This window comes from Tamandua tetradactyla, chromosome 5 (genome assembly GCF_023851605.1).
Source record: "Tamandua tetradactyla isolate mTamTet1 chromosome 5, mTamTet1.pri, whole genome shotgun sequence".
Lineage (NCBI taxonomy): Eukaryota > Metazoa > Chordata > Mammalia > Pilosa > Myrmecophagidae > Tamandua > Tamandua tetradactyla.
Window position 1 is genome coordinate 168192568 of NC_135331.1, and position 16283 is coordinate 168208850.

A 16283-nucleotide genomic window follows, 5' to 3' on the forward strand; every position below is an offset into this window, starting at 1 on the left:
TTGAGCTTAGACAGAGTGAGGCCACATCTGAGCAACAGAAGAGGTCCTCCAGAAATAATTCTTAGGCGTATCGATAGGTAGGCTGAGTTTCTCTGCTGCCTACATAAGCTTCACAAGAGTCAGCCTCAAGATCAAGGGCTTGTCCTATTGATTTGGGTGTCCCTAATGTTTGACATTGTGGTAGTTAGGTTCATTTGTCAACTTGACCAGGTGAAGGCACCTAGTTTTGTTGCTGCGGACATGAGCCAATGGTACGTGAACCTCATCTGAACCTCGGCTAATTACATCTGCAGTTGGCTAGGAGGCGTGCCTACTGCAGTGAATGATGTTTGACTTAATTGATGGGTGTTTAAATGAGGCTGCGCAATGTAGCACAGCCCAAGCAGCTCAGCATACCTCATCTCAGCACTCACAGCTCAGTCCAGGCCTTTGGAGATGCAGAAAAAAATTAACCTGGGGAAAGTTGTTGGAACCCAGAGGCCTAGAGAGAAGGCCAGCAGAGATTACCCTGAGCCTTCCCACTTAAGAAAGAACCTCAGATGAAAAAGAGACTGTTGGGAAGAACTAACAAAATAAATCCTCTTTTATTAAAAGCCAGTCCATCTCTGATGTGTTGTATTCCAGCAGCTAGCAAACTAGAACAGACATGGTATCAGGGAATTTCCTGATGATAAAGTTTTTTTAAAGTTCCATATTTTTTCTCCCATCCCTCAAGGGACTTTGCCAATACTTTTTGATTATCTGCTTAAAATACTCTAGGATGTATCCAGGCATTATAATAATCTATACAGGATTAAAGAACATCTTTCTTATTCTGGGCTCCCTATGTTTCAGTTGTTCAAATGAGCTGTCCAGACACTTTGAGCTAGGTTATGTGCTATAGAAAATTTAGGTTCCAGACAAAATAAACCTTTCTTCTTTTGGTCTCAGAAGGTAGGTGCGGTTCTAAAATACAGACAATATTTTCCTTACCTCCTGTCCTGTTTTGAAAGGATGTATGTCCCCTAGAAAAGCCATGTTTTAATCAAAATCCCATTTTGTAAAGGCAGAATAATCCCTATTCATTACTGTATGTTTGAAACTATAATCAGATCATCTCCATGGAGATGTGATTTAATCAAGAGTGGTTATTAAGATGGATTAGGTGATGACATGTGTTCTAATTAGTGGGTCTTGATAAGTTTCTGAAGTCCTATAAAAGAGGAAACGTTTTGAAGAATGAAGGAGAGTCAGAGAAAGAATGACATAGTCATGAGAAGCAGCATCCACCAGCCAGTGACCTTTGGAGGTGAAGAAGGAAAATATCTCCTGGAGAGCTTCATGAAAGAGGAAGCCAGGAGAAGAAGCTAGCAGATGATGCTGTGTTCGCCATGTGCCCTTCCAGATGAGAGAGGAACCCTGACCGTGTTCACCATGTGCCTTTCCAGATGAGAGAGAAACTCTGTGTTCGCCATGTACCTTCTCACTTGAGAGAGAAACCCTGAACTTCATCAGCCTTCTTGAACCAAGGTATCTTTCCCTGGATGCCTTAGATTGGACATTTCTAAAGACTTGCTTTAATTGGGACATTTTCTCAGCCTTAGAACTGTAAACAAGCAACTTGTTAAATTCCCCTATTTAAAAGCCATTTTGTTCCTGGTATATTGCATTCTGGCAGCTAGCAAACTAGAACACCCCCTTTGTTCTGAATTACCTTAATCCCAACCTGATCAGTTTAGTTCTTATCTCTAAATACCAGGTTATAGATATATAAAACAACCTCTCAACATCAAGAAATAATCACCACTCTGGACTAACTGTGTCTGCTGTAAGAGTTTACAATCTAGGCCCCTGTTTTCCTATAAGCATTTTTTAAGGGAGATCATAAGTAATTGTTCTTTCATTTCTGGCTTATTTTCCCTCACCAAATGTCCCACAGGTTCATTAACATCGTTTCATGCCTCACAACTTCGTTCCTTTTTCTAACAGCACAATATTCGATCATATGGATACACCATTATTTGCCAGTCTTCTTCTCAGTCACTGTATCCTTCAGCCACCTGCATTCATTAGGCATCATGTATAAAGCACAAAGTCCTCAGCCCATCAACACACTGCATTTTAGATAATTTCATTGTTCCTAAGAGAAAGATAACCAATAAACACGTCCTCACCAAATAGGAAATCTAAACCTCCCTTTGATTCCCCCTCACCCCATTTACCCCTGCTGTTGTTGTGATCTTTAAATGTCTCCCTTTTAAACATAGCCCATAGCATGCAATAGCCATTTTCCCTCTGTCCGTGGACTTAAACACTCTTTGTACACGAATCATACCTTTGAAGTAGTTCTTAGCAAGAACTTATTTATATTTCTAGTGTTAATCAGTGGGACACATAGGTCTATACAACCCCTTTCAATCTTGTTCACCTTCAATATGGTAATATTACTTATTGACCCACTAGAAAACCACCTTCACTTCTATCTATTCCCTTACATTTGAGTTCAACATCATTAGCTAACCATTCACCCATCTCTAGCTTCATGTATCTCTAAGTCCCCTATATCTTGTATCAGAAGCCTTTAATTTTACCTTTACCATGGTCATAAAATTGGAGTCATACAGTATCTGTCCTTTTGTGTCTGACTTATTTCACTCAACATTATGTCTTCAAGGTTCATCCATCTTGTCATGGATGCTTCAGGACGTCATTTCGTCTTACTGCTGCATAATATTCCATCATATGTGTATAACATATTTTGTTAATCCACTCATCTGTTGATGGGCATTTGGATTGTTTCCATCTTTTGGTGATTGTGAATAATGCAGCTATGAACATCGTTGTGCAAGTTTCTGTCACTGCTTTCAGCTCTTCTGGGTATATACCAAAGTAGAGCTATTGCTGGGTCATAGGGCAACTCGATATTTAGTTTCCTAAGGAGCTGCCAGGCTGTCTTCATAGTGGCTGAATCATTATACATTCCCACCAGCAGTGCATAAGTGTCCCAATTTCTCCACATCCTCTCCAACATTCATAGTTTCCTGTTGTTTAATAGCAGCCATTCTTGTAGGTGTGAGGTGGTATCTCATCACAGTCTTGATCTGCATTTCCCTTGTAGCTAATGAAAATGAGCATCTCTTCATATGCTTTTGAGCCATCTGTATTTGCTCTTCAGAAAAATGCCTTTTTGTATCTTTAGCCGATTTTATAATTGGGTTGTTTGTTCTTTTGTTGTTGAGTATATTATTTCTTTGTGTATACAAAATATCAAACCTTTGTCCAATGTATGATTTCCAAATATTTTCTCCCATTGAGTTGGCTGCCTTTTCACGTTTTTGACAAGTCTTTTGAGGTGCAGAAGCATTTGATTTTGAGGAGTTCCCATTTATCTATTTTTTCTTTTGCTACTTGTGCCTTGGGTGTAAAGTTTAGGAAGCTACCTCCTGTTACTAGGTTTTGAAGATGATTCCCTACATTTTCTTCTAGAAACTTTATGGTGCTAGTTCTTATATTTAGGTGTTTGATCCGCTTTGAGTAAATTTTTTTATAGGGTATAATGTAAAGGTGCTCCTTAACTTTTCTGGCTATTGATATCCAGTTCTTCCATGTCCATGTATTGAAAAGACTATTTTGTCCCAGTTCAGTGGATTTGGGGGCCTTGTCAAAATTCAGTTGACCATAGATTTGGTGGTCTTTTTCAGTGCTCACGATTTGATTCCATTGGTCAATACTTCTGTCTTTGTGTAAGTACCATACTGTTTTGACGCTGTGGCTTTATGATAAGTTTTAAAGTCAGAAAGTGTTAATCCTCTCACTTTGCTCTCTTTTAGGATACTTTTAGCTGTTCAGAGTCTCTTTCCCTTCCAGATGAATTTGGAACTAGCTTTTCCAGGTCTTCAAAGTAGGTTTTTGGAATTTTGATTGGTACTGCGTTGAATCTGTAGATCGATTTGGGTAGAATTGACATCTTAATTATATTTAACCTTCCTGTCCATGACCAAGGAATGTCTTTTCACCTATTTAGATCTTCTTTGATTTCTTTTAGCAACATTACGTAGTTTTCTGTGTACAAATCCTTTGTGTCCCTAGTTAACTTCATTCCTAAGTACTTGATTCTTTTAGTTTGCTATATTGAATGGATTTTTTTCCTTAACTGACTCCTGAGTTAGTCATTGCTTATGTATAGCAACATTACTGACTTCTGCATGTTAGTTTTATATCCCACCACCTTGCTGAATTTGTTTATTAGCTCAAGTAACTTTGCTGTAGATTTTTCACGTATAGTATCATGTCATCTATAAATAATGAAAGTTTTACTTCTTCCTTTCCAATTTGGATGCCTTTTATTTCTTTGTCATGCCTGGTTGCTGTAGGTAGAACTTCTAGTACAATATTGAATAATAGTGGTGACAAATGGCATCCTTGTCCTGTGCCCAGTCTTAGGGGGAAAGCTTTTAGTCTCTCACCTTTGAGGACGATGCTGATTATCAGTTTTTCTTATATGCTTTTTATCATATTGAGGACATTACCTATCTTTTGAAGTGTTTTATCAGAAAAGGATGTTGAATTTTGTTGAATGCTTTTCCAGCATCAATCGTGATGATCATGTGATTTTTCTCTTTCGATTTGTTAATGTTTTGTATTACATTAATTGATTTTCTTGTTTCAAACCACCCTTGCAATCCTGGTATAAACCCTATTTGGTCGTGGTGTATAATTCTTTTAATGTGTTGTTGGATTCAATTTGCTAATAATTTATTGAGAAATTTTGCATCTATGTTCATTAGGGAATTGGCCTGTAGTTTTCCTTTCTTATAGCACCTTTACCCAGTTTTGGTATTAAAATAATATTAGCTTCAAAAATTGAGTTAGGTAGTGTTCCTTTTTCCTCAATTTTTTAGAAAAGTTTAAGCAGCACTGGTGTTAGTTCTTTTTGGAATATTTGATAAAATTCCCCTGTGAGGCCATCTGGCCATGGGCTTTTCCTAGTAGGAAGATTTTTGATGACTGACTCTCTTTGCTTGTGTTTGGTTTGTTGAGATCTTCCATTTCTTCCTGAATCAGTGTAGCTTGTTTGTGTGTTTTCAAGAATTTGTCCATTTCATCTAGGTTGTCTAGTTTCTTGGTGTCTAGTTGTTCATAGCATCCTTTTATGATTTCCTTTATTTCTTCAGGGTCTGTGGTAACGTACCCCTTCTCGTTTCTGATTTTGTTTATTTGCATCCTCTCTTTTTTCTTTTGTCAGCCTTTTTAGTGGCCCATCGATTTTACTGATTTTTCTCAAAGAACCAACTTTTGATTTTATTGATTCTTTGTATTGTTCTTTTGTTCTCCCATTCATTTAACTCTGTTTTAATCTTTATATATTTATTTATTTTTTTCTATTTGCTTTGGGGTTAGTTTGCTGTTCTTTCTCAAGTTCCTCCAGGTGAGCAGTTAAGTCCTCAATTTTTGTTCTTTCTTGTTTTTTAATTAGGCATTTAGGGCAATAAATTTCCCTCTCAGCACAGCCTTTCACATCCCATAAGTTCTGATATGTTGTATTCTCATTTTCATTCGTTCCAGATAACTACTGATTTCTCTAGCAATTTCTTCTTTGACCCACTGGTTGTTTAAGAGTATGATATTTAATCTGCATATATTTGTGAAAGTTCTCGTTCTTTGGTGGTTATTGAGATCCAGCTTCATTCCACATGCTGGGAAGGCATGTCGCTGACATCTCCTGGCCCTGAGGCTTCTCATTTTGAACAGCCTCCCCAGGGGCATTTTCTTTCTGCATCTTTAAACATCTCTGTATTGGCTCTGAAGCAACTGTGCTTTTCCAAAATGTCTCCCTTTTTAAAGGACTACTAACTAATCAAGTCCCACTTTAAGTGTATGGAATCACGCCTCCACCTAATCAAAAGGTCACACCCACAATTGGGTGCACCACACCTCCCTAGAAATAATCTAATCAACATTTCCACATTAAGCAATAGGCCTGTCCCCAAAGATTGGATTAGGAAAAGAACATGTATTTATTTGGTATACATAAGAGTTCCAAACTAATACATCTCACATTGAGATTTACAATGCATATTAAATTAACACGTTTAAATTAATACATGTTTTAAATTTCTTTAGCCCAGAATTTCCTTCATTTATTTGCTCAAAGCTCTCACTCCCCCCATGTCTCTTAACTAGTATTTCATGGAGAACACATTTGGGGAAATGCCACTTTAGATATCTAAAATTTATTTTCCAATTAAATTAGACCACTGTTTAAGTTTCCCACCTATTAAAACAAATACGGCGTTCAGTGGCTTGGCTTAACAACAGGAATTAATTAGTTCACAGTTTCATAGGCTAGAAGGCTTACTTCCTCCTGGAATTGGTATTTTCTTTCGCGCTGACAATCTTGGGGGGTTCCTTGACTCTTCTATTAAATGGCAATGTTTTCTTTCTTTTCAAGATTCTGTTGACTTCCAGCTCCTGGTTGTTCCGCAACCCCAAACCCCTACCTCCCCAAAGCTTCTCTCTATGGCCTTTCTATAAGGCCTCCAGTAATAGGATTAAGACCCATCGATTGAGGTGGGCCACATCTTAACTACAGTAACCTCATCGAAAGGTCCCATTTACAGTAGGTTCACACTCGTAGGAATGATTAAGAACATGTTTTTCTGGGGTACATAACTCCAAGCCACTACAACCACCACTGACCCATGTGCTTTTTTTCTGCATTCTTTTGGTTTGTAGAGAATTATATTTATTGAAATGTATGTTCCCATAGGAAACAGTCCTATAAAATGTGTCCTTGACTATGCTGGAAAAATTTCCCACTGGTGTTGTTTCACTCTCTCTAGAATTATCTGTCCGTTCTCAGAACTAGAAATAGCTGCTCTAAGTAACTCACTTGGTTTTTGTCTTTAGCTAAGCCAGGGTAGAATTAGGGTGGTAGCTGACTGATAAGCAAAGAGAAAATTGTAAGTCATCAGGCTGCAAAGAAGAACAGCAATAAACAGCATCTGGGGCCAACCAGCCTCACCTGAGTGCGTCATCTATGCTCAAGCAACAGCAAAAGAGGAGAAACGGGAGGATGGTAAAATAGTTCATAGAAGTTACAAAGGGATCAAAGATTGATAAAAGAAGATTGCCCTATAATGCCAAGGCCTCTCATCTCTCACCTCCTCTCTTGTGAGAGTCCCTGCATGTCTGGTCTGTGCTGTGCCCTTGAATTCTTTCTCAAAGAACGGCCAAGAACCTAGGAACCCAACACTCTGTATGATTACGTGTTCCTTTTTGCATTATCCATTAGGAAGCTCAGAGGCAAATGTGGAGAATGTATATAGGAGCTGAAGAGGTATTCTTCTGTACTACTCTAATTCTTATCTTCATCTTATTTTTTTGAACTTTGTTTTCTTTTACCATAAGCTCCCCCCTTTTTATCAGTCTTGTATGTTTCTTTTGTAAGACACTTTAATTCTATTTGAAGTGATACTAAATGGAAAGAATTGAATGAATAAAATAAAATTATTTAGATTAATCTTGATACCAAACAAAACCAGTAGTTTCTCTGCCCTATGTGCATAACAGCCAGTCCTTTACACCTGAGTTTCAAAGAGAAGGTTTATTCCTAAGCATGAAACAGGAAATTAGATGGTTTATTGGCCTAAAAATCTGTCTAAGGAGTTCAAGATTTTTATGGACTCAAACAAGGGTAGAGGAGTCATTGCCATTTCAATAGCAAGTGTAAGCAGAAACAAGGGAGAAATGGAATTATCATTTCACTAATAAGTATAAGCAGAAAGGAAGGGAGATGGGGTATTTACCATCTCAGTAGCAAGTATAGGCAGAAACAGTTTACCAATGTAAAGGAGTGGGACTGTGCTAGAACCATGCAAACAAGCAAAGTCAGTGGTTAGTTCTGAGCTGATTTAAGTTCCTCCATCAGCATTTGGGGGTTGCCTTTGTGATTATAAGTTTCTAAAGTTTAAAAAAAAAAAAGATAAAAAGGGAGTACAAGTGAGGCTATTCACCAGGTTTTTCCAGTCACCAGGTCACAAGATGGAAGCTATAAAGTTATACAATCATTTTCAACGATCAGGGTAATTGGATTACAGTTTAGTAATTTCAGTCTTTTTTTTTCTGTCTATTCTAATACACTAGAAAGTAAAAAGAAATCTCTCTATATTAATTGAGTAGTCATAATCATTTCTTAAATCCTAACTTCTCAAGTTACAATTTTGTTAAGTGAGATAAATGTCAGATAGGTGTTGCCAGAGAATAATTCTTAGACAACTGAAAATTTTATAGCAGTAAGTCATGGAAAGAAATAATAAAGTAGGAATGTATCAAAAGACTTTGGCCTTTTAAATATCTACCGGACAAAATCTGAAAACATTACTAAGTTTGCTAAATGTTATATTTATCTTTTTTCTTGTATAGGTTTTGTTAGATTTTTGGAAGGTTATTATATTGTGTTAATAACTAAACGGAGGAAGATGGCAGATATTGGAGGTCATGCAATATATAAGATTGAAGATACAAATATGATCTATATACCCAATGATTCTGTACGAATTACTCATCCTGATGAAGCTAGGTATGTACTGGTAGTAACTAATTTTTCTTGTAATTTGCTATCATATTTCTCCAGCACTGTCAAGGACACTGTCAGGGATTTATTTCTTAGGGCTATTTCACATGCAAATTAAAAAACAAAATATTTTCAAAGGACCATAAATGTTATGTAAAGAGGTCAAAAGCTGGCTCAAAATTTTATATTTGTTCAAGGGCTGTTCAAAATTCTATTATAAATAATTGATTCAGCAAAGATCAACAATGGGCACTAAAACCACTAGGTAAAAGGTTGTTATTGCAAAACAGGATATTCGTGCAGTCTCAACATACAAAGGGGAAAAAGTGATTTTTAATGAAAAGAAAACGGCAGGCATACTTCACTAAGTGAGCAAGGTTAACATTACCAATAACGAGACAAAACCTGACATTATATAAACTCTTTATATGAGGCAGTGGAAGTACACAGATCACCTTTGTAGTTATCTTGCAAAAATTTTTAGCTGGAATCTAAGCATGAGGAAATAATCAGACAAATCCAGATTGTAGGACATTCTGCAAAACACCTGATCTGGATTCTTCAAAATGTTCGTGTCATAAAAGACAAAAATACCAGAAAGCTGCGCTAGGCTTTAGGAGACTAAGATATGACAACTAAATGCAATAGATGAATTTCATTTAAATCTGGGATTAAAGTACACACACGCATGCACACAGAGCTAGAAAGGACTTTTACTGGGACCGTTTGTATAAGGACTATATACTAGGTAATGTTATTGAATGATTATTAGAGTTGGGTACATAATAGCTGTTTAGGAGATTGACCTTGTTCATAGTAGATACATAATGAAGAATTTAGGAATAAAATGTCATGATTCCTGTTACTATTAAATGTTTTAGAAAAAGAAAATGTGAATTTATATTTAAAGAAAGAAAAAGAATATGAGTGTAGCTAGAGAGAGAGATCTTTTTTATTAAAATGCAAATGGTTTAATTTTTATAATTTAAAAAAGTATATTTTTATTGAGAAATCCTTACACAGATACAATCCATATGTTAGAAAGAACACCATACTTGAAAAAGAATAAGCATTCACCTGATGATGGAGAAGAAACAAATTTATTCACGATCTTCCAAGAAGATCCCACCCAAAAAATGGTGGTTGGCATACTAAACAATAGAATGCCACAGGTATTTATATCGTTAAGCTTAGCACGAAGACCTCCCCAACCCCACCCCCATTTCTCCACTGATTGGATACTCCAGAAGTTACAGCCTATCCCGATAGTCTAATTCAAATTTCCCGCAGAAGGTTCCCACTTTTGATTATGCTTTACATTTCAGTGACCCTGGCCGTTATTTATTTATTACTTGTTTGATGCCAATTCTAGGCTTACATCAGAGACACTTTCCTTCCCAGCCTCCAGCCTGAGTTGTTTGCAGCCCTTTCTTGCACTATCTTGTGTGAAAGCTAAGCATAATTTTCTTACTCAGATATGGTATACAATCAGTGGCTCACAATATCATCACATAGTTATGTATTCATTACCATGATCATTTTTAGAACATTTGCATCACTCCAGAAAAAGAAATAGAAAGAAAAAAGAAAAAAACTCATACAACCCATACCTCTTACCCCTCCTTCTCATTGACCACTAGTATTTCAATCTACCCAATTTTTTACCCTTTATCCTGCCCACCATTATTTATTTATTATCCTTATTTTTTTACTCGTCTGTACATACCTTGGATAAAAGGAGTATCAGATGCAAGGTTTTCACAATCACAAGGTCACATTGTGAAGGCTATATAATTATGCAGTCGTCTTTAAGAATCAAGGTTACTGGAACATATCTCAACAGTTTCAGTGTGCTTCCCTCCAGCCACTCCAATACACCGAAAACTAAAAAGGGATATCTGTATAATGCATAAGAATAGCTCCAGGATAACCTCTTGACCCTGATTGAAATAGAGAGAGATCTTAACAATGAATTCAGATAAAAGATATACTGGTGTTCATTGTACCTTTTCCCCCAATTTTCTGTAGATTTGAAGTCTTTTAAATTAAATTTTGGTGGGAAATTACTGGAGCCTAGAGAGTGGGAAAAGGCTATTCAAAATAGATTTATTTTAACGTTAGAAAGGTTAAAACTGAACAAAGTTAGGCACATTTGTAAATGTTTAGGATATGTAACATTTTAGATTTAATTACCCTGTATACCATTATAGTGTTGTTTTAGATATGAGATTAAAAGTGGTATGTTTCTCTTGTATAAGATCTGCTTAGGTAATAGTTTTCAGGACCTTATGACATTGTTTTCATTGATGATTTGGAAGTGGGTTTGTTAAAAAAAAAACTGTTTCAAGTGAGGAAAAGTACAGTTTACCAAATAAGGTGGACCGTTGTTTTGTACCGGCTGAAAAAATATTGTGTCCCTAAAGGTTATGGGCAGCCATAGTACATTGGTTAAGTGTGAGATCAGACAGCCAATGCATGTGAATCCAAGAGATGGGACGTTGAAGAGATTTATAATATTTATTAACCCCACCTTTATAATTCTTTAGTTAAGGGTAGTCAAATTATATATTCTGTAAGATGATTTTGTTACCGGACAAAAGCTGCAGATTTTTTTGCCTGACGGGCTCAAATACCAATTCCTGAGACACTGGAGTTTCAAAGACAGAAAGTGTTTATTACTAGGTGCGTAGTAGTGGAGCAGATGGTCTAGTGGCCCAAAATGTGTCTCTCTGAGTTTAGGGGTTCAAAGCTTTTAAGGATTTTAGCAAGGGAGATGAGATCATTTCAAATAGCAACTTCAAAGCAGAAGAGGAGACGATGTTATCACTATCATTTCAATAGGAGAACGTAAGCTGGAAGGAGGGGAGGCAGAGCTACCACTTCAGTACTAAAGATGTAAGCTGAAAGGAGGGAAGAGAGGTTATCTTTCAGTAGCAGAATGTAGCCAATATGATTTACAAATGCGCTCAGCTGAGTCTAGTTCATGTCTGACTTCACATTCCTCATTAGCATTAGGGCCTTTGCCCTATGAGAAAATGACCAGACATAAATGACTGTGGCTTTTATAGTCACAAAGGCACAACATAAAGGCTTTTATAGTCATTTCAGCTATCAGGGCAGCTGAACTATTGTTTAGGGATTTCAGATATTCCCCTCTGTCTACTCTGATATGCTGAGAAACCAAAGGGAATATGATTCAGTAATCAAAATCATCCCTTAAATCCCAATTCCTCAGTTACAATTTGACTAACATTATAAGAGTGAAATTATCTTACGATGATTATTATGTAGGAATAGAATGTTTTCCAGGAAAAGATACAGTTACATTAAGTTGCTTGTTACAGGTAAGCTGAAGTGATACTAATATGTGGTTAACTTCTAACACAAAAATATATATAATCTAATAATGTGTTTAAGTAAAAATTTAGTAGAATATTAGGAGATAGATACAGTAGTATCAAACATTTCATATATAATGACAAGTACAGGTTATTCCTGTAATGCATGATTGTATGAACATTAGAAAACTTGGGGGAGTAGTTTCCCACATTGAAATATTAATGGGGAGAGATGATCATCTTAATATTAACAGAAAATATATTTGACAAAATTCAGTACCTAGTCATGGTCAAAGTCTTAGAAAAATAGGAATAGAAGGGAACTTTCTTAATCTGATAAATGATATCTGCTAAAAACTTACATGCAAAATAATTTTTAGAGGTTGAACTTTGGAAGGATTCCCTTTAAGGTCAGAAACGAGAGAGTGGTATCTGTCATCACTTATACATTGTGTTGAGGATCCTAGCTGATGCATTAAAACTAGGAAAAGAAATAAGACTTAGAAAGAGATAATCTAACATTGTTATTGTTAGCAGAGAATGTGATTATTTACTTGGAAAATCTAAGAGTGTCTATAAACTCTTAGAATTAATGCGAGTTCAGCCAGGTGACTGAGAAACGAGTAGATGTAAGAACTAGTAGTTTTCTAAACACTGGCAATAACCAATTAGAAAATTTAATTACAATCCCTTTCACAGTAGCACCAATGACTAAAAGGCACCTGGGAATAAATATAACCAAAAGTATATAAAACTTTATGGAGAAAATTATAAAACATTGTTAAACAATTGTTTAAAAATCACTAAATAATTGGGAAGATGACCCTGTGATTCAGTATCATAAAGATGTGAGTTTTCCCAAAAAGTAATTCATAATTTTAATGTAACTGTAATGCATAGTCTAAAATATTTTTTAAATGGAACTTCACAAACTGATTTTAAAATTCATAATGAAAAGCAAGGTGTAAGCATAGTCCAGACAATTCTAAAAAAGGGAAAACAAAGATAAGAGGTCTAAAGAAATAGTGAGACTTCTAGTAATTAAGATAATCAGATAATATAGTAATTAAGACTGGTTGGTATTGGTGAAGGAATCTGCCATGATCAATGAACAGAGTTCAGAAATGCTTACATTTTATATGGGAAATTGGAATAGAATAGAGAGAGCCTTATAAATCATTGGGGAAAAGGTAGGTGAAATGGTGTTAGTTTTCCATTTACATAAAAATAAAATTAATTACAATCTCAGAAGATTCTCAAAAGAAATTCCAGAATGACAAAGACAATTTTAATATTACTAAAAGAAAATAAAGGTAAATATTTTTATGACCTTGATGTGGAGAAGGATTTCAAAACAAAATACAAGAAGGACATACCATAAAGCAATCAGTGATGTATTTGGTGCTGTCAGTATTAAATATCTCTATAATGTAGCTCAATTTTAGGAGACAACCAGCAGTCTCAAAGTAGATATTTGTAACATATTACAAAGATTAGTATTCAGAATATATGAAGAATTTCTATAAATTAGTGAGAAAAATAGAAACAGTATAACGGAAAAATGGTCAAAAGGTATGAAAGGACAGCTCACAGAAGAAATGGAAGTGGAAATTAAAGATACCATTTCATTTCCATTGGTCAGATTGGGAATAATTAAAACGTCTGCCAACATCAAGTGTTAGCAGAGATGTGGGAAGTGGGAATGTCTATATATTTTAAGTTGGAGTGATATTATTTCAGCACTTAGGATAATTTGACATTTTCTAGCAAATTTTAAAATGTACATATTCTACAATCCAGTGGTTCCATTTCTATTTTGTGTCCTAGAGAAACTTAAACACATGCACACGAAAACATGCATGGGATATTCTTGGCAGCATCGTATCTAATAGTGGAGAACTTGAAAGAATCTGATGGTTCATCAGCAAAATGTGGATAAATAAATGTGGCATGCTTGTCTGATGAAGTACCAAACATCAGTAAAGTGAGCAAATTAAATCCATAAGTTTGAACATGACTAGATCTCAAAAAAAAAAAAGTGAATTAAACAAGTTTAGGATAATATATAGAGTTTGAAATGATTTTTATAATTATTTTAAACACACTGTGTAATGCTATGTATTGTTTAAAGATGTCTGGAAATGTGGTAAAAGTAAATGGACATATGGACTAGAAGACTTGACACCAAAATAAGGGAAAATGGTTGCCTCTAGAGAGAGAGGAAATGGAACTGTGGAGATGTAAAGAGGGCTTTTAACTTTTTTTTTTTTTTTTTTTTTTTTTTAAAGAGAGAGGAAGGAAAGGAAGGAAAGACAGAGAGAAGGAAGGAAGGAAGGAAGAAAGGGAAACATTTTTAAACATTTTCTTGTTTTATTATATTTTGTTTGTTTGTTTATTTTTTACATGGGCTGGGGCCGGGAATCGAACCGGGGTCCTCCGGCACGGCAGGCAAGCGCTCCTGCCCGCTGAGCCACCGCGGCCCGCCCCCTTTTAACTTTTTGAACCATGTTTTAGTTATTTTATTTTAAAAGGTTGAAGTAAATATGGAAGAGTCAGCATTTAATAATTTTGTTTAGTAGTTAGATGGGTATTTTATTCTGTACTTTTTTTCACAGTTTAAAAGATTTGCCAAATTAAAAAGATTATGACCACAAATTTTTGTTTTCATTGGTCTTCTGTCCAATTGCATAGCATTTGTAAAGCAAATTGTGAAAACAGGAACAGGATTTATTTCTGCCTTACCCAGAGTCTAGGCGTCCCACATGAGTAGGTGACTGTCCCTGTCACTGGCATAGTCAGTGATGAAGCTGTCAGACCCTTTGCAGTCCAGCTGTCCTGATGGGGGATAATCAGTACACTTAGAAGCTGGGTCAGAGGAAATCCCTACTCCAGTTATGGATTGAATTCCTCAATTTTAATTAGTGTATTTAGAAATATAAATGTATATATGTTATATAAATATATGTTAAATTATAAAAATAATAATGTATGAATGTAATATGCTTTTTTTTTTTCCAGGTATCTACGAATATTTCAGAATGTGGACCTATCTAGCAATTTTTATTTTAGGTAGGTTTGAGCTTAGTTTTGCTCCTGTCAATCACTTACAGTTTTACATTATTATCAAGAGGATGAAAACAGCATCAGAGGACACAGTAGTTCTTCCTCTCCTTTTTCTTAAAATAGCCAAGTTATTTCACTTAACATAAAAATTACAGGTGTTTCCTCCTTTAACAAATCTGATATTTGAAAATCCGTATGGATAAATTGATGGATACTTATTCTCACTATAAAAATAATCTTTATTTTAGATTGTGTTTAGTGTATCTTATTTAAAGAAACATCCTCATTTTGTAATTTTGAATTCCAAAAATTAAAGTTTATATTCAGATAGAGTTGTTATAGTTCCATGGTTGAATTTTCAGTTAGTGAATCTAGCAAAATTAGGTTAAAATAATATTCAAAATAGGAAGGACTTTTCCAAACCAATACATTGCTGGTGGCATTGTAAATTTAGTTTTCCTAGAGAGGAATATGGTCTTGAGTATATATGGAAATATATACTAAGAAAAATAAATTGGGAAATTTCTTAATCCCTACTTGTAAAGAGACATTTATGGCTTCTCTATTATGATAACCCAAACAAATAAAGCAACCAACTCAGAGACAACCCAAAAATAGAGAATTAAAGAATGGGCAAGTAAATTATGATAGGGCCTCGTAATAGAGTGTTATACCACCATAAATATTGACCAGAATTTGAGCCTGGTAGGTACAGAATTATTGTGGCAAATGGAGAATGTTATCGATCATAATGTTCAAACTAAATAGATAACACAAATCAGCATGCACCCAAAAAGGACCTGACTCATAAGAAGTGATAGAGGACATAGGGAGTTTGTAGCTTTTGGTTGCGTATGCTGAAAGGGTAATTTGCCCTTTTTTTTCTTAAATTCTTTTTTTTTAATTGTTAATATAGCTAGTCATTCCCTTATGAAATAAAGAACATTGCTACTTAGGTAGAGTGGACTATATCTTTGTTGATGTAAAACTGAAGAAAGTTAATTTTAACAGTAGTGTAGTGAAGGACTTCTGAATAAATACTTTTCATTTCTACAACTGTTCATTGAATGTATATTTCCATTTTATTTGTCTCTCATCTGCTTCTGAGTCTTTGCTGCTTAATTTTATCTTTATAGCATCTGTCGAGTTTTTTCTGTTAGAAGTAATCTTCTCAGCTTCATCTTTGTGTTTCTCAGCTTCATCTGTATTCCCACACTGAGTTCTGATCAAATCATTCCACAAGTAAAAATATGTTAAGTTTCTGTGTCTCATAAATAGCCTTTAAAAAAGTTAGTACATTCTTAAGACTCAGCTAGAAAAAAGCATTT

At 35.3% G+C, this 16283-nt stretch overlaps 1 protein-coding gene across 2 annotated transcripts in view; it reads left to right on the top strand.

Moving 5' to 3' along the window:
* The window catches only part of FIG4 (FIG4 phosphoinositide 5-phosphatase), a 186602-nt gene that overhangs the window by 32233 nt on the left and 138086 nt on the right, over positions 1–16283 (top strand). The window contains exons 1-3 of one of the 2 annotated variants that reach the window (XM_077162641.1): positions 8455–8560; positions 13720–13876; positions 14911–14961. In XM_077162641.1, the coding sequence (XP_077018756.1) occupies positions 13836–13876; positions 14911–14961 (92 nt within the window). In that variant the 5' untranslated portion in view covers positions 8455–8560; positions 13720–13835. Of the gene's footprint in view, positions 1–8403; positions 8561–13719; positions 13877–14910; positions 14962–16283 lie in introns of those variants that run through there. The other variant, XM_077162640.1, reaches the window with a different exon arrangement.